General features: G+C 43.3%; 1 protein-coding gene across 1 annotated transcript in view; it reads right to left on the reverse strand.

Moving 5' to 3' along the window:
• PTPN18 (protein tyrosine phosphatase non-receptor type 18) overlaps positions 1 to 25,044 on the reverse strand; it is a 118,221-nt gene that overhangs the window by 44,720 nt on the left and 48,457 nt on the right. Inside the window, exons 3-8 of the mRNA XM_089675259.1 lie at positions 21,040 to 21,148; positions 20,844 to 20,920; positions 19,076 to 19,171; positions 4,729 to 4,767; positions 4,254 to 4,322; positions 3,050 to 3,112 (exon numbers count right to left, since the gene is read on the reverse strand). Of these exons, the coding sequence (XP_089531385.1) occupies positions 3,050 to 3,112; positions 4,254 to 4,322; positions 4,729 to 4,767; positions 19,076 to 19,171; positions 20,844 to 20,920; positions 21,040 to 21,148 (453 nt within the window). The remainder of the gene's footprint in view (positions 1 to 3,049; positions 3,113 to 4,253; positions 4,323 to 4,728; positions 4,768 to 19,075; positions 19,172 to 20,843; positions 20,921 to 21,039; positions 21,149 to 25,044) is intronic.

Here is a 25,044-nt window from a genome sequence, read left to right on the forward strand (position 1 = left end):
GCTGAGGGTCGTCATACAAAACAGCCATGGCCTGAAAGAACTCGGTCACAGAGTCAAGATGGGGGTCGTGCTTCTCCATCAGGCGGTGAGCCCAATCCTGGGGCTCATCCTGAAGGAGAGAGACTATAAACCCCACCTTGACGGTCTCGGTGGTGAACGTGCGGGGCTGCAGGTCAAAATACAGGGTGCAAGCGTTCCGGAAGGCTCGGAAGCGGCTCCGGTCACCACGGAATCGCTCCGGCAGGGGAACACGGGGTTCAGGAGCTAGGGATGTGGCAACCGCTCCGGATGCCGGGGCAGCAGGAGGTTCTGCAGATGGAGGACTCTGAGCAGGGGGAGTCAGGGGGGCTAACGACTCCATGCGGTCCTCCAGTCGGACGCAGCGACTGTGGAAATTCTGGAAGGCCTGGGTCAAAGTTGCCAGGTGCTGGCAAATATCCTCTAGGGACGCCGGTCCACTTCCTGGCTCTCTCATGGCCGCAAGGTACTGTTAGGATCCGCCAGGTGGTGCCTCAGGCTGCCAACTGACAGACCTACCCAGAGCGTGGGGTCTAAGCCCGGGCTGTGCTTTCACCAGGGCCTCTGATGGTGGGGATGGACTTGAAACAGTCCCGGACCAGGTCACAACCTCTGAGCAGGCCCACCAGTGGCTGAGGAGACCTCCGGGGACGTATGCAGGTACCGGAGAGCCAGATGTGAAGCGGATGGCGGCCCCAGCAGGGTAGTAACGGATCGTGGTCCCGTGGGGGTAAGCGAGGTACAGAATCGGCGGGCAAAGAGTAGTCGGGTCACACGCAGGGTCAGCAGGGTAAGTTAGTCCGTAGAATGGTCAGGGCAATCCGGGTCAATCACAGGAGCAGGCAGAGTAGTCAGGGCAATCCGGGTCAATCACAGGAGCAGGCAGCGTAGTCAGGGCAATCCGGGTCAATCACAGGGGCAGGCCGCGATCCCTGACAGAACTAATGGCACTGGGGAGGAAGGGGTTAACTTTATTTTGCAGGGAAGGGTTATCTGTGTGAGGGGGAGTGTTTTACTAGGGGGCGGGGGTGTGTGCTGCACGGGACACCGCTGATTGAGAGTGTGAAACTCTTCTTTCTCGATCAGCTCGTCCTCGAGCTGTCAGGGAAGTGACAGACAGCACAGCTACTGCAGCTGTGCTGTCTGTCACTGTTTGCCGCCGATCGCCAGGAAACAGCCGGTAAGGACCGGCTGTGACCCGGCGACTGACATCTGCGGCGGTGATCGGCGGGACAGATAGGGAGGCGGTGCGCCTCGCGTGCGCCCCCTATCTGTTTACAAAACACACGTTTTCAAACGTGGTTTTGCCTGCCCGTACCTCCGTATTTCTACAGTGGCAGGGCGGCAAGTGGTTAATATCTCCTAAATGTGCACCATTTAGGAGATATTCTCTCCTCATTTAATCCAGCGCATGCACTCTGAAGGAATGGCATACCCGTGCATGCGCGGGAGTGACGTCATCGCGGCCTGGCCTGTCAGAAGGCCGGAGCTTGCGAACCCGGAAAGAAGACGGGTGAAGATGGAAGCCTCTACAGCAGTGACAGAGCGCTGCTGGAGGGCTTCCTTTTATGGTAAGTTTTACATAATGTGCTAGTATGAAATGCATACTAGCACATTATGGCATGCCTTGCAGAGGATGTTTTTGGGGTTTTTTGTCTGCGGTTTACTAATCTCCACAAATATAGAATTTCCTGGTTCCAACACCTGCCTTTGTAGTTTTCTGAAGAGAAGGCAGCAGAGCAGAGAACCAAGAGACAAAAGACTGCAGACCCACTCAAAACCACTGCGAGCAGCCTGACAAGTTTGGCTGCAATAGGTTACATAGAGCCATGTTTTAGGGTCTATTTCCAGTGCTGTGTTTTTAATAAACATTTTAAAGGCCAAGTTCACTTTTGGAGCATGACGGCTTATAGTTCTCAATGGACTGCGAAGGTTCTGATATGCGTCCTCATAGTCCATTGACACTTCAGCTTTTAAACAGAAAGCCCATATAAAAGTATAGCAAAAGCTAGAGGACATGTCTGCAGGAGCCTTACGTTGCACCCGTGATCTAGTAATTGCGGGTGTAATGCTTTGCAAAAATATGTGCATTTTATTATGAAGGTCAACTTATCCTTTAAGAAAGCTTTATTCCTTTTTATGGAACACAATTTTAAAGCTGGCAATACGCTAGTAGAATTTCAGTAAAAATATTTTCTTTGTAAGAAAGAATTTTCACACACCAGCACATTGGGTATGAGCAAGACCAACTGTAGTTCTGTTCTTGCACATGTGTATGCGCTTTTCCTGACAGGGGCAGAGCTTAGTATGCAGAGGTGGGTGGCAGCACCTATGGGGCATATTCTGTTTGGTGGTTCATAATGAGGGGGTGGGCTGTACTGAGGGAGTGGGCTGGGGGTGGGTCTATACTGAGAGAATAGACTGGGTAGGAGGGAGGGGTCTGTATTTAGGGGGATAGCTGGGAGGGGTCTGTACTGAGGGAGCAGTCTGGGAGGGGCAGGAGCATTATATTGAGAGGGTAGGCTGGGAGGAACAGAGATCTGTACTGAGAGTGCATGCTTGGAGGGGTGACAGTCTGTACTGAGGGGACATACTCGGAGGGGTGAAGATGTGTACTAAGGAAGTAGATTGGGAAGGGCAGGGATCTGTGCTGGGAGTTGGTGCTTGGGGGGTAGGCTGGGAGGGGTAGGGGTCTATACAGGGGAAGAAGGCTGGGAGTTGTGGCAGATTGTCATGAGTGGGCTGGCTGGGAGGGTGACAGTCTGTACTGAGGGTGTAGGCTGTGGAAAGGGTGACCGTACTGAAGGGGTATCCTGGGAGGGGGCGGTCTGTACTCTCATTATTAGCTCAATTTGACCAATTCTACCTTTCAGCAATGCCCATTTAGTGCAACAAATCATCCTCCCCTTCCAGGTGCCCCAGGTTTTTCAGAACCTCAGCGACACCCCTGATATGCTCATCCATCCAGTTTGAGAGAGGCCTATGTCAGAACATTTTTGCTCTCTAGGAGACTGCTTAGCAGCACACTCACCTCTTGATATATCACCTTTAGGTTCCTAAAGACCACCTCTGGATTCACAATGACCTTCGCCATCTAATAAAACACAACACTTTAATATTAGGAGAAACTAGGATGGTTTGGGGTCAATTCTGAGTCAGTTCTATTTGGTGTTATTATCTGGTTCTAAAATGCAAAAAAGGTTTAAAATACATCTAACGTGGAAACACAAAATTAAATGTATTGAAGCTTACCAGTACTTAGATTTGGTGACTGCATTAGTCTCCATTCACTCTTGCAATTAGGGACAGACTACAAATTGCTTGTGGGAGACTTATATAGAGCAATGACAGTCTGACAGCGCCTGCAGCCATCAGCAGCCGTTCACGTTTTCATACATGCAACAATTACCCAAGAATGAACGCCCATGGATGCAACAGTTCGCTTCCAGGGCCAATCATCTGCAGATAATCACTGCATGCATGATAACATGCGAACAGCCACGACTGGTTGCTTTGTATAGGACTTTCTGCTCACAGCTGTTCACATAAACTCTGCTGAATCTCCAGCAGGAAATTGCACTCTGCCCAACTGCAAGTGTGAACAGGGCCTTAGTTCTCACTTTTCAGACTGGAAAATACCTGTTGATCCTACCAGAAATACAATGCGCTTATCATTTCCTGTGAGCTTAAAAGAAAGAAAACACGAGGAAGAGGTTGGTGCAGAAAGCACCCAGGATGCTTGGATCACACATTATCATGGATTTTCAGGAGAAAGAACCCAGCAGAAGATGTTTGCTTTCAAACTGTTTCTGAGTAGTTAAAAATCTGTATGCATTTGTCTGATCAGAAAGGGAGGAGGGGCCATGAACAGCATCTCTAATTTAGTCATCTCTGTTTATAAATTTCAGCTACTGAGCTACTGAGCTCTATTACCAGAAATTTTTTTTTTAGAACAGAAAATAAGAAAAGGAAAGCAGATGTGAAAAGGACTGTATAACTTCAACTGCTGGCTGAATACTAAATAACAGAATTTACAAAGTTTCATAGTTACCTAATTAAAAAATACATATTTTATCAAACAGAAAGGTCTTGAACTTTCTCGTGTGTGCAGATCACCTCTCCTAAAGTTGTTGTGCACCTCACTGGGAGCAACTGCACAAGCCAGCGTGCTCTGCAGGCCTCAGGTGGGACCTGTAACATTAGAATTCCTTATAATCACAATTCAGTATACTGACCGTGCTAACAGCGAATGGTCCATACTGGACAGGTTCTTCATCCAGCGGCCAATAGCGTTCACATTTTTTCTGCAAAAGAGATCCTGGTCATTTTATATCAAAAAATACCTAACAAAATATCTGAAGTCAGGGCACATTTATTAAATAACTACAAAGAACAGTGTTGATGTACAGAGAACCTTCTTTCTAATATCAGCCAATCAGAGTGTTTTCCTTGCAGTGCTAGTGTCTTATTTCTATTCTGACCAGGGATATAATCCTCACAAACAGCCTCTCAAATTTGCTGCAGCCAGTTGTTCTACTCCAACAGACAAAATACCATATGCATTCTAGTAAATTCTGGCTCTGCGTTCACCTGAAATGGCAGCAGTGTGTATTTGTAGGACTGTGGTGGGGACAATAGTGTGTGGGCTCTTTCATGGGGCCAGAACAGACGTGAATTGTTTGTGTAATTAGGGTTAGCAATTCCCTTTACCTTTCCATGTTCCACTTCTCGACATGCCATCACTATAACCTATAAGAAAACGTGACACATTGATGAGGATACCAGGCCTATATTATTATTTAAAACAAAGCCAAAGCTAAAACTATAATGTTCCCCTTTTCAGAACTGAGCTCCAGGTATATATATATATATATATATATATATATATAAAAAACACATCTAAACAAGATATATATATATATATATATATATATATATATATACACACACAGTATATAAAAAGTCATATAACGCTTAAACAATTTTTTTAAATTTAGGTGTATTCACATTTGTGCAGAGACTGGTGTTTTTCAGCACTTAGGACGAGTTCACACTACCTGCTGTGAAAACATTTCTGTCTTTCTCTGTGTATAGTGATCACAGCTGGGTCACTGTGCCTTGCGTTTTTACAACACAAGGCACTGTTTTCCCTTTTTTTTCTCAACTTTAATGGAACGTCACAAAGTGACATCGCATTAATTTCTATTTATGGCAGCTAATCTGCATAGAAATGCAGAGTCGCACAGATGGCTGCAAAGCAAAAAAAAAAAAAGATATGTTGCTTTTTTCTGCACTGCTCTGCCCTGCAGTGAGGATAAATGAACAGGGCACACCGGAAAACCCTTATACAGAAAAATGCAGCCCTCTGCACTAGTGTGAACCAGCCCTAACCACTTGTCTACAGGGCACTTTCACCCCCTTCCTGCCCAGGGCAATTTTCATCTTTCAGTGCTGTCGCACTTTGAATGACAATTGCGCGGTCATGCAACACTGTATCCATACCAATATTTTTTATCATTTTTTGAGACATATAGAGCTTTATTTTGGTGGTATTTATTCACCACTGCTTTTTTAAATTTTTTGCTAAACAAGCTAAAAAAGGCAAAAAAAAGTTTTTCTAGTCTCTGTAAAAGTTTGTAAACAAGTAATTTTTCTCCTTCACTGATGTGTGCTGATGAGGCTGCACTGATAGGAGGCACTGATGGGCATTGAAAGACAGCACTGATAGGCAGCACTAATGGGTACTGACAGGCATCATTGATGGGCACTGAAAGGCAGCACTGATCGGCACTGATATGTGGCACTTATAGGTGGCACTGATGGGTACTGATAAACTACACTGATGAGGAGGCACTGATGGGCATTGACAGGCATCACTTATGGGCACTAATATGTGGCACTGACTGGCACTGATTGGCACCGAATGGCAGCAGTGGTGGGCACTGATAGGCAGCACTGACTGGCACTGATAGGTGGCACTGATTGGCACTGATAGGTAGCACAGATAGGTACTGATAAACTGCACTGATAAGGAAGCACTGATAGGTGGCACTAATGGGCATTGACAGGCATCACTAATGAGCACTGAAAGGCAGCTCTGATGGGCACTGATATGTGGCATTGATAGACAATGATATTTGGCATTGACGGGTACTGATATCTGGTATTGATGGGCACTGATCTCCCAGAACAAGAGAGCTCCCGCTGCCCGTCATTTCCCTATACAGCAGGCGGGAGACGGTTAAAAAACATAGGTCTCTGCAAGGGCACACAGAAAAACATTGTTTTTTATGTGCCCTGTTCATACTAAAATTGAGCTCTTGACTGTGGAGCAGTGTCCAGGCGCCAGAGCCATTTGTCTATCCGTGTGTTTCTATGTTGTGGTACATAGAAATTAATAAAATGGTACTTTTTGACATTTCCATACAGTAAAGAAAAAAAAGGTTAAACAGTGCCTGGTGCATCGCACTTTAGTTTTTGTTAAAACTTTATAGAAAAGTCACAAGCAATAATTCCTTAAGTTCTTTAGTAGAGATGAGCGAATTTCTCAAAAATTCGATTCGGCTGATTCGGCGAATTCCAGTGTGAAATTCGATTCGATGCGAATTTCTTCGCTACGAAGATGACTTATAAAAAGGGTTTCTAGGCTTCAGAGAGCCTTTAAATTAGTGCAGAACACTGTACCTTTAATTTAAATGCCCTTGGAGATGAGGAAAGAGAAGGAGAAGGAGAAGGAGAAGGATGAGAAGAAGGAGAAGGAGAAGGATGAGAAGAAGGAGAAGGAGAAGGATGAGAAGAAGGAGAAGGAGAAGGATGAGAAGAAGGAGAAGGAGAAGGATGAGAAGAAGGAGAAGGAGAAGGATGAGAAGAAGGAGAAGGATGAGGAGAAGGAGAAGGATGAGAAGAAGGAGAAGGATGAGAAGAAGGAGAAGGAGAAGGATGAGAAGAAGGAGAAGGATGAGAAGAAGGAGAAGGAGAAGGATGAGAAGATGGAGAAGGAGAAGGATGAGAAGAAGGAGAAGGAGAAGGATGAGAAGAAGGAGAAGGAGAAGGATGAGAAGAAGGAGAAGGAGAAGGATGAGAAGAAGGAGAAGGATGAGAAGAAGGAGAAGGAGAAGGATGAGAAGAAGGAGAAGGAGAAGGATGAGAAGAAGGAGAAGGATGAGAAGAAGGAGAAGGAGAAGGATGAGAAGAAGGAGAAGGAGAAGGATGAGAAGAAGGAGAAGGATGAGAAGAAGAAGGAGAAGGATGAGAAGAAGGATGAGAAGAAGGATGAGAAGAAGGAGAAGGATGAGAAGAAGGACAGTTCTGTGACAGTTTCTGTCTATTTCTGACAGTTCTGGGACATTCACTCCATACAGCTGTTTCAACCGCTGTATGGAGGGAATGTCATGGAACTGTCAGAGTCCCAGAACTGTCATTAATAGTCTATTTCTGACAGTTCCATGACATTCCCTCCATACAGCGGTTGAAACAGCTGTATGGAGTGATTGTCCCAGAACTGTCAGAAATAGTCTATTTCTGACAGTTCTGGGACATTCACTCCATACAGCTGTTTCAACCGCTGTATGGAGGGAATGTCATGGAACTGTCAGAGTCCCAGAACTGTCATTAATAGTCTATTTCTGACAGTTCCATGACATTCCCTCCATACAGCGGTTGAAACAGCTGTATGGAGTGAATGTCCCAGAACTGTCAGAAATAGACTATTTATGACAGTTCTGGGACATTCACTCCATACAGCGGTTGAAACATTGTATCTATTTTTTTCCATAAATGACATTCTGCAGATACACTTAGAGGAGCGCTGCAGATACACTTTTTGCCGGCTTGGAATTATTCTTATTTTCATCCTACTTCTTCTTTTTCTTCTTATGAGGATGAGGATGAAGAAGAAGAAGTAGGATGAAAATAAGATTAATTCCAAGCCGGCAAAAAGTGTATCTGCAGCGCTCCTCTAAGTGTATTTGCAGAATGTCATTTATGGAAAAAAATAGATACAATGTTTCAACCGCTGTATGGAAGGACAGTCCCAGAACTGTCAGAAATAGTCTATTTCTGACAGTTCTGGGACATTCACTCCATACAGCTGTTTCAGAAATAGACTATTAATGACAGTTCTGGGACTGTCCTTCCATACAGCGGTTGAAACATTGTATCTATTTGTTTCCATAAATGGATCCATTTATGGAAACAAATAGATACAATGTTTCAACCGCTGTATGGAAGGACAGTCCCAGAACTGTCATTAATAGTCTATTTCTGACAGTTCTATGACATTCCCTCCATACAGCGGTTGAAACAGCTGTATGGAGTGAATGTCCCAGAACTGTCAGAAATAGACTATTTATGACAGTTCTGGGACTGTCCTTCCATACAGCGGTTGAAACATTGTATGTATTTGTTTCCATAAATGGATCCATTTATGGAAACAAATAGATACAATGTTTCAACCGCTGTATGGAAGGACAGTCCCAGAACTGTCATTAATAGTCTATTTCTGAAACAGCTGTATGGAGTGAATGTCCCAGAACTGTCAGAAATAGACTATTTCTGACAGTTCTGGGACTGTCCTTCCATACAGCGGTTGAAACATTGTATCTATTTTTTTCCATAAATGACATTCTGCAAATACACTTAGAGGAGCGCTGCAGATACACTTTTTGCCGGCTTGGAATTAATCTTATTTTCATCCTACTTCTTCTTCTTCATCCTCATCCTCATAAGAAGAAAAAGAAGAAGTAGGATGAAAATAAGAATAATTCCAAGCCGGCAAAAAGTGTATCTGCAGCGCTCCTCTAAGTGTATCTGCAGAATGTCATTTATGGAAAAAAATAGATACAATGTTTCAACCGCTGTATGGAGTGAATGTCCCAGAACTGTCAGAAATAGTCTATTTCTGACAGTTCTGGGACATTCACTCCATACAGCTGTTTCAACCGCTGTATGGAGGGAATGTCATAGAACTGTCAGAAATAGACTATTAATGACAGTTCTGGGACTGTCCTTCCATACAGCGGTTGAAACATTGTATCTATTTGTTTCCATAAATGGATCCATTTATGGAAACAAATAGATACAATGTTTCAACCGCTGTATGGAAGGACAGTCCCAGAACTGTCATTAATAGTCTATTTCTGACAGTTCTATGACATTCCCTCCATACAGCGGTTGAAACAGCTGTATGGAGTGAATGTCCCAGAACTGTCAGAAATAGACTATTTCTGACAGTTCTGGGACATTCCCTCCATACAGCGGTTTCCGGCAAAAAGTGTATGTGCAGAGTTCCTCTATTCTGCAGATACACTTAGAGGAGCTCTGCAGATACACTTAGAGGAGCTCTGCACATACACTTTTTGCCGGCTTGGAATTATTCTTATTTTCATCCTACTTCTTCTTCTTCTTCTTCTTCTTCTTCATCCTCATCCTCATCCTCTTCTTCTTCTTCTGAGGATGAGGATGAGGATGAAGAAGAAGAAGAAGAAGAAGTAGGATGAAAATAAGATTAATTCCAAGCCGGCAAAAAGTGTATGTGCAGAGCTCCTCTAAGTGTATCTGCAGAATAGAGGAACTCTGCACATACACTTTTTGCCGGCTTGCAATTATTCTTATTTTCATCCTACTTCTTCTTCTTCTTCTTCTTCATCCTCTTCTTCTTCTTCTGAGGATGAGGATAAAGAAGAAGAAGAAGAAGAAGAAGAAGAAGAAGTAGGATGAAAATAAGATTAATTCCAAACAGGCAAAAAGTGTATGTGCAGAGCTCCTCTAAGTGTATCTGCAGAATAGAGGAACTCTGCACATACACTTTTTGCCGGCTTGGAATTATTCTTATTTTCATCCTACTGCTTCTTCTTCTTCTTCATCCTCATCCTCATCCTCAGAAGAAGAGGATGAGGATGAGGATGAAGAAGAAGAAGAAGAAGAAGAAGTAGGATGAAAAGAAGAATAATTCCAAGCCGGCAAAAAGTGTATGTGCAGAGTTCCTCTATTTCTGACAGTTCTCTCACAGCTTCTTCACATGAACAGTGGTTGAAACATCTGTATCCTAAATATAAACTAATAGATACAATGTTTCAACCGCTAAACATGTGTTCCTTCTGTCAGAGAACTGTCAGAAATAGCGGAGCTCACTGCAGGGACACTTTTGCCGGCTGATCGGGAAATGTTCGATTCGCGCACCCGAAGTAGGCAAAATTTCGGTTTCGCCGCGAATCGAATATTTCCTGAAATTCGACTCGAATTCCGGTTCGCCTGGTTCGATTCGCTCATCTCTATTCTTTAGGCCACAGTGTGGTGCGATATTGTGAACTATGTCGTATGCTTCCCTGGGAAAAAGTATCCCACTCCATCTGGGGTACTGCACCACATTGGGATGAACAGGGCTTTTTGCCTTGTCTTGTGTTGGGACTGCACTGGGCAACACTGCATCAGGTGTGAAATGGTCCTTAGGCTTACAATACACGTTACAATCTGATTGTACAATCTCCTTTAGATCTACCAACAACTATGTAGTGCAAGGGCTTGCCTAATAGAAAACAAATTAATTAGATACATTAGGTACATCTTCATATTGCATAGGTTTGGTAAATCTAATGTTGATTGTACAAAAATTGTTTTGGCACATTTTGTTAAAACTCTTTATTTTTGTTCTGTCATAACAAGCACATTTGAAAAGAAAAGGGATAACAGAAGGACCAAAAAGTTCTAGCTAAGATCCAGCTCCATTACTATGTACAATGTCAACAGAAATACGGGTGCATCTCAATAAATTAGAATATCATCAAAAGTTAAATTATTTCAGTAATTCAATTAAAAAAGCGAAACTTATATATTATATAGATTCATTACACACAGAGTGATATATTTCAAGCATTTCTTTCTTTTAATTTTGATGATTACAGCTAGTGAAAACCCAAAATTCAATATCTCAGAAAATTAGAATATCGCAAAATACCAATAAAAAAAGGATTTTTAATACAGAAATGTTGGCTTACTGAAAAGTATGTCCATGTACAGTATAGTATGCACTCAATACTTGGTTTGGGTTCCTTTTGTTTGAATCACTGCATCAGTGCTGCGTGGCATGAAGGCAATCAGCTTGTGGCACTGCTGAGGTGTTATGGAAGCCCAGGTTGCTTTGATAGTGGCCTTCAGCTTGTCTGCATTGTTTAGTCTGGTGTCTCTGATCTTCCTCTTGACAATACCCCACAGCTGCTCTATTGGGTTTAGGTCAGGCGATTTTGCTGGCCAATCAAGCACAGTGGCACCATGATCATTAAACCAGGTATTGGTATTTTTGGCAGTGTGGTCTGGTGCCAAGTCCTGCTGGAAAATGAAATCGACATCTCCATAAAGCTGGTCAGTAGAGGGAAGCATGAAGTGCTCTAGAATTTCTTGGTAGAGGGCTACACTGACTTTGGACTTGATAAAACACAATGGACCAACACCAGCAGCTCCCCAAATCATCACTGACTGTAGAAACATCACACTGGACCTCATGCAACTTGGATTCTGCACCTCTCCACTCTTTCTGCAGACTCTGGGACTTTGATTTCCAAAATTAAATGCAAAATTTACCTTCATCTGAAAAGATTACTTTGGCCCACTGAGCAACAGTCCAGTCCTTTTTCTCCTTAGCTCAGGTAAGACGCTTCGGACGTTGTCTCTGGTTCAGGACACAAGGAATGCGACAGTTGTAGCCCTTGTCCTGGATACATCTGTGTGTGGTGGCTCTTGAAGCACTGACACCAGCCGTAGTCCACTCCTTGTGAATCTCCCCCCAATTCTTGAGTGGCCTTTGCTGCAAAATCCTCTTAAGGCTGCAGTTATCCATGTTACTTGTGCACCTTTTTCTACCACACTTTTTCCTTCCACTCAACTGTCCATTAACCCCTCCCAGCCCTTTAAGGGGTTTCTGACACAAGGAGGCAGGGCGGGGTTTAGGGTCAGGTGATTGGCTGTCACGGCAGTCACATGATCGGAAAGGTCCCGATCGCAAGGAGAGATCGGGACCTTTCCATGGGACACCGACACATCTGCTGGGAGAGCGCAGGGCATGCGCTCTCAGCACATGTTTGTTTATAAATAGTAAAGAAATATGCGGCCGCTCGGCATCAAGGCTGTCAGGAAAGGGCTCACTGCTGGTGATGCTGTAGCTCACCTGCTCTATGGGCTGCAGTACCGGGACTTACCAGCAAGTGCCTTCCAGCAGCCAGGATGTCACCTCCTGCAATCAAGCCATCACCTGAGGCTGATTGGAGTTGTACTTAAATAGTAATCAGGCCTGTAACCAGTGCCTTGGTGTTTGTTTTCCCATGAGCCTTTGTTGTCATGTATCTGTATCCTGACTCCTGTGATCTACTTGCTTAACTCCGACTACGTCTGAACTCTGCCTGCGCCGACCCAGCTCTCCCTTTGACTATCCGTTTGCTTACTCCTCTGTACCTGATCCGCCCGATTGATCCTGACCCGGCCTGCCTGACCATTCTACCTCTCCAGCCCTGACTACGCTTTTATTTATATATTGGGTGAAGATTTGGTTATTTGGTATTTGTTTGCACTGTGCGTTTTGTATACTGGTGTATCTCACAATAAATTATATTATCCACATCATTCCTGAAGCCTGATATTCCCTGTGTCAGTCCACACATCTCTGGTCATATCCGGATTACTGACAAGCATGAAGAGGCTAATATGCTTGGATACAGCACTCTGTGAACAGCCAGCTTCTTTAGCAATTACCTTTTGTAACTTACCCTCCTTGTGGAGGGTGTCAATGACTGTCTTCTGGACACCTGTCAAGTCAACAGTCTTCCCCATGATTGTGTAACCTACTAAACTGAGAGACCATTTAAAGGCTCATGAAACCTTTACAGGTGTTTTGAGTTAATTAGCTGATTAGAGTGTGATACCATGAAATACAATATTTAAATTTTCTGTGATACTGAATTTAGAGTTTTCACTATGCGTAAGCCATAATCGCCACTTTTTGAATTGAATTACTGAAATAAATGAACTTATTGATGATATTCTAATTTATTGCGATGCACCTGTAGGTTATATAAGTTGGTGTATAAGGCAGAGCAAAATACAACATGGGAATTCTACAGTGGGTAGAAAGCAGAAAAAAAAAATATGACTATCCTTATGAATGGATTGAGAGGCAATCAAATATCCGGCAAACCTACAAAGTAAATTCTCACAAATATGTTAGTATCAAAAGCATAGAAAACAGCAAAAGCCCTTTGCCCTGGGAGGGCTTTCCATCATAAGAACGTAAGAGCCAAAGGAAAAAGTATTCTCCGGTGTACTCAGAACATCAATCTGAGTATAACCAGATAAGCAATATCTAGGAGGAATGTAGTAGCCAAGGGGGTCCTAAGCACTTTGAGGAGGAGAGAAGGTGGACATCCAGGAAAAGATAACGAGTAGTATGTTTGGGCACATTTTAATATGTATTGTGACCCGTGGATTTCACTGACAAATGCATTTGACCTGCAGTTGATCTCCTCCTGACCTTTATTGGACATTTTAAGCTGCACAAACCCGTGGCTAGCTGTCCTTCTCTTTATTTGTAAGGAGAGATGAGCAGTTCTGATCAAAATTAAGCTTGTTGACAAATGCCCTTAGGCTCTATTTCTTTGGACTGTATTGTCAGTCTACCATTGTGAAGGATGGGGTGGGGGGGCACTGGAATGATCTCACCTGTCCGCGGTTTTCCCTTGAGTATCTAATCTGGATGTGGGTCCTTGACAAAGCTAACTGCTTAAAGAAAACCTTTTCAGACAGTAAAACAGGGCAGCCATGTTTGACCCCCTTCCAAAGCGCTAGCACCCCTGCTATCGTCAACCTCAATATCTTCTAACCTGCTTAGCACATATTAGAATACAGCAAGCAAAGTCATGATAAAGTCAGAATTTTTTATCTACATACTGGTTCTAGAGTTGTGATTCAGAAAGTGTTGAAGCCTTTGGATTGGTTTGACTTCCATGACTGATATTATTTGACAATCACTTTTTCAATAGCAGCCTGCTTTTTTTTGTTTTCCATACAGATTTTCTTCTGCAACACTGAATGCCCACTGGTTAAGTTTTCTGGCATGGATTCCTGAAAGGGTTAGAGCTTCTGTCCAGTGGTGTCGCTATGTGGGTGCGGGGGGTGAGGACTGCATCCTGGTGACACTAGCAAGAAGGGTGACTCCAGGGTCAATGCAAGGATAGAGGCGGTAAAATCCCCAGCCAACTTGCACAGGCAGAGGAGCCGACTCCCGTTCTACCACCACTCAGCACTGTGCGATCGGACAATTTAAGACCCTGCATACTTGCAGTAGAGTGAGAAGGTCCGTGCGTCTGCTGCATCTTGCCACCCTCCTGCTGTCTTATTCCAGTGTTACTATGCAGCACCACAATCCTCTCCTGCCTGTGTAAAGTATACACGAACAGTGTGGGTTGATGTCATGACACCATACTGTACATTATATACAGACCAGTGTATATACCATACCATACAGTACAGTGTCAGGGTACAGACTGGTCTGTATATAATGTACAGTATGGTGTCATCAGGGTACAGACTGGTCCATATATAATGTACAGTATGGTGTCATCAGGGTACAGAATGGACTGTATTTAATGTAAATTATGGTGTCAGGGTACAGACTGTACATTATGTGTACACCACACTGTGCATTATATAAGGACCAGTCTGTACCCTGCTAACACCATACTGTACATAATATACAGACTAGTCTGTACCCTGACGACACCATAGTGTACATTATATACAGACCAATATATTTAACGTACCGTATAGTATCTGTGTACAGACTGGTCTGTATATAATGTACAGTATGGTGTCATCAGGGTACAGACTGGTCCATATATAATGTACAGTCTGCACCCTGACACCATACTGTACATTATATATAGACCGGTCTGTACCCTGACACTGTACTGTACGTTATATACAGACCAGTGTATACAACATACAGTATTGAGTCAGGGTGCTCAGCCAGGGGTGACACCATGTTTTACAGCACCAGGTGACACCAACACTAGTAATGCCACTGCTTCTGTCAGCTTTTTATTGCTGTCTGTATCCCAACTTTGGAGATTTCCCCTAACTTTCCTCTAGAACAGAATCTCTCAATCAAGCACAGAGCAACCAGAGCAGCCTTTTAATGAGTTGTAATTTTAGGCCTGTTGACGTCTAGTGTATCTAGATTTCACTAAGACATTTGATACAGTAGCCCATAAACACTTAATTTACAATTAATGTATATTGGCACTGATGACAGTGTATGTACCTGGATGGAAACACGGTTGCAGGAGCGTGTCCAGAGGGCGGTAATTAATGGCATATTTTGAAATGGTCTAGAATTGCGTAGCAGAGTACCCCAGAGCTCTGTATGGGGACCAATTTTGATTGACATGCTCATAAACAATATAAAAGTTAGAACAAATAGTTCAATCTCAGCATTTGCTGATAATACAAAAGCTAAGCAGGACAATAACTTCCAAGCAGGATACAGCAACTTTGCAAGAATACATTGTTTAAATATAGAGGTAGGCAGCTAGATGGCAGATGAGGATTCATCTTGAAAAATGTAAAGAGAGCTGTAAAGAGAAATGCACTTCAGAGCTAAAAATGTACATGCAAGTTACACCCTAGGGCAGTGGTCGGCAAGCCGCGGCTCGCGAGCCACATGCGGCTCTTTACACACTTTAATGCGGCTCTTCTGTGTGCCAGGCGCCCGCTCCCCTCCCTCCTCTCGGGCGGCTGCCCCAAAAGTCAGGACTCTGCAGCTAGCCCAGCAATGGGCAAACTACGGCCCGCGGGCCGTATACGGCCCAGCGGACCTTTTAATCCGGCCCGCGGAGCGTGGCAAACATTGGCTGTCAGGATGTAGGCGGGGCAGCGTGACGAACTCCTCTCCTCTCACAGTCCGCCCTGAAGACCGGAACAGCGCGGGAACACGGCGAGAGGAACGCGCGGAGCAAAGGTAAGTGAATTGACACAATATGGGGAATGAATTACTATAGGGGGGATGAATTACTATATGGGGGATGAATTACTATGGGGGATGATTTACTATATGGGGGATGAATTACTATATGGGGGATGAATTACTATATGGGGGATGAATTACTATATGGGGGATGTATTTTCAGTTTTAAAAATGTGGCTCTCAAAATAAAGTTCAATCGTGGTTTTGGCGAGATTTGGCTCAGTTGAAAAAAAAGGTTGCCCACCACTGCCCTAGGGGAATCAAGGAATAAAAGGAAAAAAATCTAGGGGCCCTAGTAGGTCACAGGCTGAGCAACAAAATGCAATGCTAAGCTGCAGCAAGCAAGGCCAACAGCCTATTAGCATTCATTAAAAGAGTATCTACTCAAGGGATAAGACTAGAATTCTACCACTTTACAAAACTGTGGTTCGGCCATGACTTGAGTATGCATCCAGTTCTGGTCACCAATACACAGGAAGGATGTCCTTGAACTGGAGAGTTCAGAGAAAGACAGCAAAGCTAATGAAGGGGCTGGAGGACTTCAGTTATGAGGAATGATTACAAAGATTAAACATATTCTCTCTGTTAAAAGAGACACTTAAGAGGTGATATGAACACAATATACAGTACAAATCTTGAAATGGTGGCTCCAACATTGGGAGGAAACTGCTTAACCTAAGGACTCTAAAAAAGACACACGGCCACACAATGAAGTTGGACAAGAAACGGTTCAATCTTGAACTGCGTAAGGGGTTCTTTACTGTTAGAGCTGTAAAAATGTAGAACTCCCTTCCATAGTTGGTGGTATCATCAAGGAGTGTAGATTAATTCAAAAAATGTTTAGATGTCTTTCTTAGTGAAAACAATGTACAGGGATATGGAAAAGCGGTAGTGAGAAACACACACTCAGGTTGAACTGGATGGACTGGTGTCTTTTTTTAACTGTACCAACTCTGTAATTATACAAGTAGATAGATAAGACACATTTAGTAGATTGGGGAATGATTTGAACTGACAATATTTTTATTGCTATCTGTGTTTTCCAGCCTGGATGGCAACTACTTCCTCCATTTCTTGTACTGTGTCCCAGGGACAGGAAGCAAGAGAAAATCTTCCTAGTAGGGTCACAATCAGAAAAAAATAAAGGGCAAATAAGGTTAAGGAAAAATATCCATAATTAGGCTTTAATTATAGAGGTTCAGTGGGGCACTAGATACTGTATATGAGCATGTGAACCAGGAAAATCTTTCTATTTTTAAAGCTTATGTAGAAAAACAACAGCTTGATTGTAATGTGGTATTTCAGAGACTTTCTTTTGTGCTAGTTATTTTGGTGAACGAGCCCATATTCTTTTGTAAAGAAACCGCAATGCAAATATACATGTTAACAGTCATATCACAGCTTATAAAGGAGGAAGTTTGAGAAGAGAATACAAAGTCCAGTTCTCACTACCCTGTTCCTGTGTTTAAAGAAAATCTGTACTAAAAGAGATATGGTGGGGACGGTGGGGGGGGGGGGGGGGGTGCGGGGGTGCTGTCATTGATGATACTTTTCTTAAAATGTTAGTTTCAGAAGTATTTGAGATGAAATACACAGTACACATGTAGATTAGGAAGTCAAAGTCAGTATAGAAGCCTCGGGATCAGGCAATTTTTAGAAAGAGGTCAGCAGCAATGGTAGCTCCTATATTCTGTGTGTTCAGGTTTCTTTTAACCACTTGTCTACCAGGCACTTTCACCCCTTCCTGCCCAGGCCAATTTTCAGCTTTCAGTGCTGTCGCAATTCAAATGACAATTGTGTGGTCATGCAAACATATGACATTTTTATCATTTTTTTGAGACAGATAGACCTTTCTTTTGGTGGTATTTGATCACCACTGGGTTTTTTTTATTTTTTGATACACAAACCAAAAACAACTGAAAATTTTGAAAAAAAAAGTTTTTTTCTTAGTTTCTGTTATAAAATTTTGTAAATGAGTAATTTTTCTCCTTCACTGATGTGCGCTAATGAGGCTGCACTGATGGGCACTGATAGGCGGCACGGATGAGGAGGCACTGGTAGGTGGCACTGATGGGCATTGACAGGCATCACTGGTGGGCATTGACAGGCATCACTGGTGGGCACTGAAAGGGAGTAGTCATATATGGCACTGATAGGTGGCACTGTTAGGTGGCACTGACTGGCACTGTTAGGTGGCACTGACTGGAACTGTTAGGCGGCATTGATGGGCACTGATAGGCGGCACTGATGGGCACTGATAGGCGGCACTGACAGGTGGCACTGATTGGCAGCACTCATAGGCAGCACTGAGTCATCGACTCTTTCCGCTGATCAGTGATGCGCTGTGTCCCAGGGACACAGCGCACCACCGATCACCGCGCTGTGCGCCTCCGGAGGCGCTCACATGCGGTTAGAGTGCGAGGACATCATATGACGTCCTCCCAGAATGAGAGAACCACTGCCCGTCCGTCATTTCTTTATATGACGGGCGGGAGACGGTTAAAGCTGAACTGATGAAGTCACCACTACTTTTACAAGTTAAAATTTCCAAAAAGTTTCCAAAGGTATTTGGTGCACACAAAGTTTATTTTTATTCCTTGTGGTTATTGAGGAATTTATTTCAATTAAAGTTTTTGTGCCTGGAGTTCAGCTTTAAAGTGAAACCATGTTCCCACTACCCTGATCCACCATTAGAACGCCCTAAAATTCCAGCTCAGGTTTTGATTTCCTAAACCTGCACAGGGCTCAGCAAACTTCTTCCTATTCCCACTAGAAAGCTCTCTGGGAAGTTTCATATGTTCCTCCATACCATAAAGACTGGGTATTTCAGGAGAGTGCAGGACAGTGGGTACAGCTTCCTATAAAGTGAATTGATTACTTTGTAATAGGATGGCATTCACTTTACAAAGCAAATAATGCTTAGCCTAGATATGTGACCAAGGTTTTCAGTTTTTCTTTTCACTGTGCCTGGGAAAGGTTTGGTACAATCATTAGGTGTATATCAATTAACTTTACAAGCATGAATCAATTAGTTTACAATTAAAGCCTTACCTTAACCTGGTACTGCCAAATCATTCTCCAAAAGTCACATACTGTGTGGCTTAGCGGCCCCTGAGTGGCAATATATCGTGGCTGATTGTCTATACCCTGTAAAAAAAATCTGTATATTAAGGTGGACCTTTTTATAACATCAGTCAACATTAATACATTTCTGACATGTCACGATATGTAGAAATGGTAATTTGAAAAACAGTATTTTAAACCATTAAATGCAGTCTTTGAGCTCCAGGAAAGCCACTGTACCTAGGCCTAGAGGTGCACTCTGAGAGAACGGTGCACTCTGAGAGAAGAATGGTGATGACATGGCTTTTTTTCCTTATTTCTTTCTAGGTCGAGTTTGAAAGAATTACTTTTCTCACAGGTTGTTGTGAATTAAAGAATAATGAGAAAGTATGTGCTGTAGCACTTAATTTTAAATGAATTTGCAGTTTTCTTTTAGTCTTCCGCTAAAGTCCCACAAATTCCTGTTGATCGTGCCAGTTTGTCCATCATATAGTAACTGGATTTTGTACTCCCCCGGACGAAGCCACGAATCACCGTGGAGATACGCGTTGAGGAGGGGCAGTGACATCACCACGCATCCTTACACGGCGAGCACTGGTAGTGTATGCAAGCACACCCGAGAGGCTGGTCTTCACCGCTTTAAGCGGCTATTATACAAAGTGCAGATTGTTTTTAATCAATCACTATGCACTTTTCTCTATTTACATGATCTGTATGAGGAATGCTTTAAAGGCTGGATCAAGGAAAGATCTGAGGAGGGAGAGATCCATATGACCATTCAGGCTTACATAATAACCCTCAATCTGCAACCTTCACCTGCATCACCTCAGGCTGATTAGAAGGAGAGCACACAGATATTTCATCCCTGCTGAACTCTGAACCAAGTTTGTTTTGCGGTTTTGCACAAAATTCATTGAATTTTTACCTTTTATTTATTTTCCATATTTTTCAATTATTATTTTTGATATTTATTTCTGAATTGAATATTTATTTAATCATCGAAGGACACAAATTTGAATAATTTTGCACAGACTTTTATATATTTTTTTTTTATTATCACCAATTTTGATATATATTTTTCTAATTCATTTATTCATTATTATCAACACATGTTTGGGTATTTATTGGTATTACAATCATGTATGGTTACACATAAAAGATCATGCAGCTATTAGAGATTTAATGCAAATACAGTTTTTATACTATATACAGGTAATAGGTCTTGATAGAGCGTGGCATCTATATTTTCTTTATTTGTATGCACTGATAACTCACATTTATGAGGGTGAGCAAGATAGCCTACGATCTTATTGATAGAAGCTGTTTATTATACACCTTATTGGCTCACAAGTAAATTTTTAATATTCAGTGGATTTTGTACTTGTTTAGACTGTTATACAAGAGCCTTTAGTTTATTATTTTAACATCACTTCCATATCCCTCTGGAGCCATGTTCATTTTGCCATCCCCTATGACTACATTCCTAAAATGGTCACATTTTTCAAAATTATCCAATTTTCGTCATAATCATGGCGAGATACAAGCTCTCTGTTTCATTAATCTCTGCTAAATCTGAAAAAGATCCTTTTAACTTGATACTAAATCCACTTTAATGTGGGTCGGGTTCTGTGGAAAGAGGTAGGGCTGATAATAGAAAGTTATTTAAATATTACATTAGGGTTTGGAGTAGCACTTGCATCAAGCTGACAACTGAAAAAGAGACAGCTTCTTTTTACCAACAGTAGCTAGTCATCACCTGTATGAAGCTTGCATTAATGTAGTCAGAGCCAAGTTCTTCTCCAAGAAATGTGATGGGAACCCGCGTCTGATCATCTGAAACAAAACAAAGAAAACAGGTAATGGTTGTGCTCCCACAGGAACAGACTGAGGGTTAGGCACAGCGTGTCTCTGTCTATGGCCACCTGAGTTAATGAGACTCGCCTTATACTCACATGGTAGAATGTCTTTGTATCGATTCTTTTTCAGGTTCTCCTGGCTTCCCCCTGCCTCTGTGAAGTAATTGTTGTCCTGCTTGAAAGCAGCGGATCGATTTCTAATTTCCTGCAAAACCCAGAATATAATAAATAAGAGGATCTCATTTGTAAAACTCTGTTTGTCTGCTGAAGGTCCTGGCATTTGTCTTGGGCAATTGGGTGTCTTCCTATCTCAGTGCTCCTGCCTTTCTGTCTCAATACTGCTGCCAAACATGACCCATTCAAGTGAATGAAGCTACACTGACACCACTCTGAAACCATGCATAATGCACATGGTGGGGTGGGCTTTTCAGAGTAAAATCATGCAGTAAAGAGGTGACAAATCGCCTCCATTACCACCTGTCAACCACTGATCACTTTTCAGAGGATTGACAAGGGTAGGTGCAGGTGTGAACAAGCCCTAACTGTTTAGACATATCTTTGTATCATCAGGCAGTTCATTTCCATTGGTTTGGTGCAGCAGCTTTTTGGTGTGGTTAAACAAAGCATGTATTATTCTTATTTTCAGGTTCACTTCCATTGCTATGGAATTCAACTTTGTCTGTAAGGGTCACCTTACAGCCTGACTGTACAACCTTTCTAGAGCCTTCTTTAGAACTACTCAAACTATGTAATATGACAATCTACTTAAAGCGGAGTTCCACTCGACCTATCAAAAAATAAAAAAACAGCGACTTACCTGTCCCTCGGTCCCGTGGTGTGTCCCCCGCAGCTTGTTTAACCGGCCGTCCTGTATTCCAGGAGGCCGGCATCTTCAGTGTGGGAACCTGGCTGTGATAGCTTGTGGTTTCACAACCAGGTACCCACTGCACATGCGCGAGAAGCACTGCGCTTCATGAATGGTCATGTAGTCTTCTGGGACCTGTCACATGTCCCAAAAGACTACAGGGAGGGAAGGAGGGAGGACACCTTCCGTTTCCGATCACCTAGGCCAGTGGTGGGCAACCTTTTTTTTCAACTGAGCCAAATCTCGCCAAAACCACGATTGAAATTTATTTTGAGAGCCACATTTTTAAAACTGAAAATACATCCTCCATATAGTAATTCATCCCCCATATAGTAATTCATCCCCCATATAGTAATTCATCCCCCATAGTAATTCATCCCCCATATAGTAATTCATCCCCCATATAGTAATTCATCCCCCATAGTAATTCATCCCCCATATAGTAATTCATCCCCCATAGTAATTCATCCCCCATATAGTAATTCATCCCCCATAGTAATTCATCCCCCATATAGTAATTCATCCCCCATATAGTAATTCATCCCCCATAGTAATTCATCCCCCATAGTAATTCATCCCCCATATAGTAATTCATCCCCCATATAGTAATTCATCCCCCATAGTAATTAATCCCCCATATAGTAATTCATCCCCCATAGTAATTCATCCCCCATATAGTAATTCATCCCCCATATAGTAATTCATCCCCCCTATAGTAATTCATTCCCCATATTGTGTCAATTCACTTACCTTTGCTCCGCGCGTTCCTCTCGCCGTCTTCCCGCGCCGTTCCGGTCTTCAGGGCGGACTGTGAGAGGAGAGGCGTTCGTCACGCTGCCCCGCCTACATCCTGGCTGCCCCGCCTACATCCTGACAGCCAATGTTTGCCACGCTCCGCGGGCCGTAGTTTGCCCATTGCTGGGCTAGCTGCAGAGTCCTGACTTTTGGGGCGGCCGCCCGAGAGGAGGGAGGGGAGCGGGCGCTCGGCACACAGAAGAGCCGCATTAAAATGTGTAAGAAAAGAGCCGCATGTGGCTCGCGAGCCGCGGCTTGCCGACCACTGACCTAGGCGATCGGACCGGAAGAGGGAGCAGGTACCTGTCAAATTCGGATACCAAATCCCCAAAGGTACCAATCCTTAATGGGGAGCGGGGGAGCAGTTCTTAAAGCGGAACTTCCCCTTTTGGGTGGAGCTCCGCTTTAATCTGTCCAATCAAAGATTTTACAATCAAATTGTGATGTGTCAAGAGCCTAAAGGACTAATTGAGTGAGCTGAACTTCTTGGGGGAAGTCACTACCCAACTCTTATTCTTCTGCTTCTGTATTTACCCATTAAACAACAAATAAAGGAGCATCCCCAACCCAATCCAGCTTAAAATTGAAATTCACTTTAATGTTGGGTTAAAAAACATGACATGTAGGAGTGCCCAGATTGATACATCTTCAAGCCAATGAAGAGGAGAAACACATATTCTCAGAAGCTGAAGAATGATACATAATCCTGGACCCAACAGTAGGTTGCTTAGCCCAGGAGCTGCAGGACAGTGGGAAGGGTGTGTAGATGGCAGCTGCTGGGATCGCTGAGATGGTGCGTCCGCCGGAAGTCAAGTGTCCCATATCTGGTTGTTATGTCATACACCTGGCAAGAGACTGTCCAAACAAGGGCTGGTGAGGGCAAACTGGAAGTCAAGGGGAGCACTCAAACCATGTCAAACCAAAGGAGAGAAGCCAGTCATCATGATAACATGTTTAAGGGACTTGCCCCTTCCTCAGATCATGTCATAGGGCAAGTCCCTGAAACATGTTATCATGATGACCAGCTCTCCTTTGGTGGAATGAAACAGGAATGAGACAAACCATTTACCACTGGCAGGTGTGCTTAAAATAATCAGCCTATATTTATTCATGTAAAACCCTAAAAGGAAAAAATTGTTTTCTATAACTGCTTATAAAGAATTTAACTGGCTTCAATAGGCTAGTGTATTTAAATCTGCTAGTACATTTAACACTACCCTCCACCCCAGACCGACAATGCTGCTGTCTACTGTGCCCACCGTGCCCTTCATGCAGAATGGGGGAACTCTAACACAGGAGGTGTGTTACTGGCCAGATCAACAGGTGAAATCAGAAGGGGAAAAAAAGCCTCAGAAAAGAAAACTGATACAATCACCACATCTAATGACTGCAATATATTACATTTTTGGCTTTTAGTTTAATATCACTTAAACCTCCTTAAAAACCTAGTCATTAAAGCCCAACAAGAGGAACCAAGGCAGGAAGTGTTGAAAAAACTCTCCAATGGGGACACAGACAAAACAGTTTTTTTTAGCAGGGTAGAGAAGGATTAGAATTAGACTGTTTATATTGATGACTGTACCTTCCTGCCCTGGTGACAGAACCAGGGAGTGAGGGAAATTGTAACTCTTCCCTATTCTATTCAAAACAAAAACAATTGTCTGGAGTCAGGCAGCAAAATATTGCCCCTTTCACACTGTCAGTTTTTCAGGCGATCAGACCATCCATAGTTCTCTGTGGAGTGGCGGGTGTCAGCAGACACCCGCCGGAATCCGATCTGCTGAAAACAGATGGATGGGGATCCATTCCCTATCCATCCAGCAGATTGGATGACAGTTGGATGCAAACAGACAGGTGATCCATTTCCATCCGACCACCCCATAGAAAACAGCAGGTTGTGTCTGTGTCCACCCTGCATAGCGGAGCAGACATGGTCCTGTCATCCGTCTGCTCAGCAGGGATCAGCGGAGAGATCCCCCGCTGAGCAGAAAGATCGGCTTGACAGAGTCTGCCCTGTCTGAAAAGGGCCTCACTCTGAAACTTAAAGTGGTTCTAAAGCCTATGGTTTTTGCACAGAATATATGAAGGTAAAAAACCTTCAGTGTGTGCAGCTCCCCCCCTTATACTCCAGTGATGTGCATGTGAGCACAAGCTCTCCTGGGTCTCTGCCTCCTCACTGGCTGAGACACAGCAGCGGGAGCCATTGGCATCAGCTGTCAATCACAGCCAGTAAAGAGGGAGCGGGAGGCCAGGCTGAGCCACATTCTGTGACATATACACATAGAGCAACAGGTAAGTATGACATGTTTGTTATAAAACAAATAATAGAACCTTTAGAATCACTTTAAAAACTAAAGCCAACCATATATGGATCAAAATTTAGCCAGTTTAATAGGGCCCAGACGAATTTAGATCCATGTATGGGCACCCTGGTTGTACAG

The sequence above is a fragment of the Staurois parvus genome, unplaced genomic scaffold, assembly GCF_062004578.1.
Source record: "Staurois parvus isolate SC_StPar_1 unplaced genomic scaffold, SC_StPar_1.0 ptg000154l, whole genome shotgun sequence".
NCBI lineage: Eukaryota > Metazoa > Chordata > Amphibia > Anura > Ranidae > Staurois > Staurois parvus.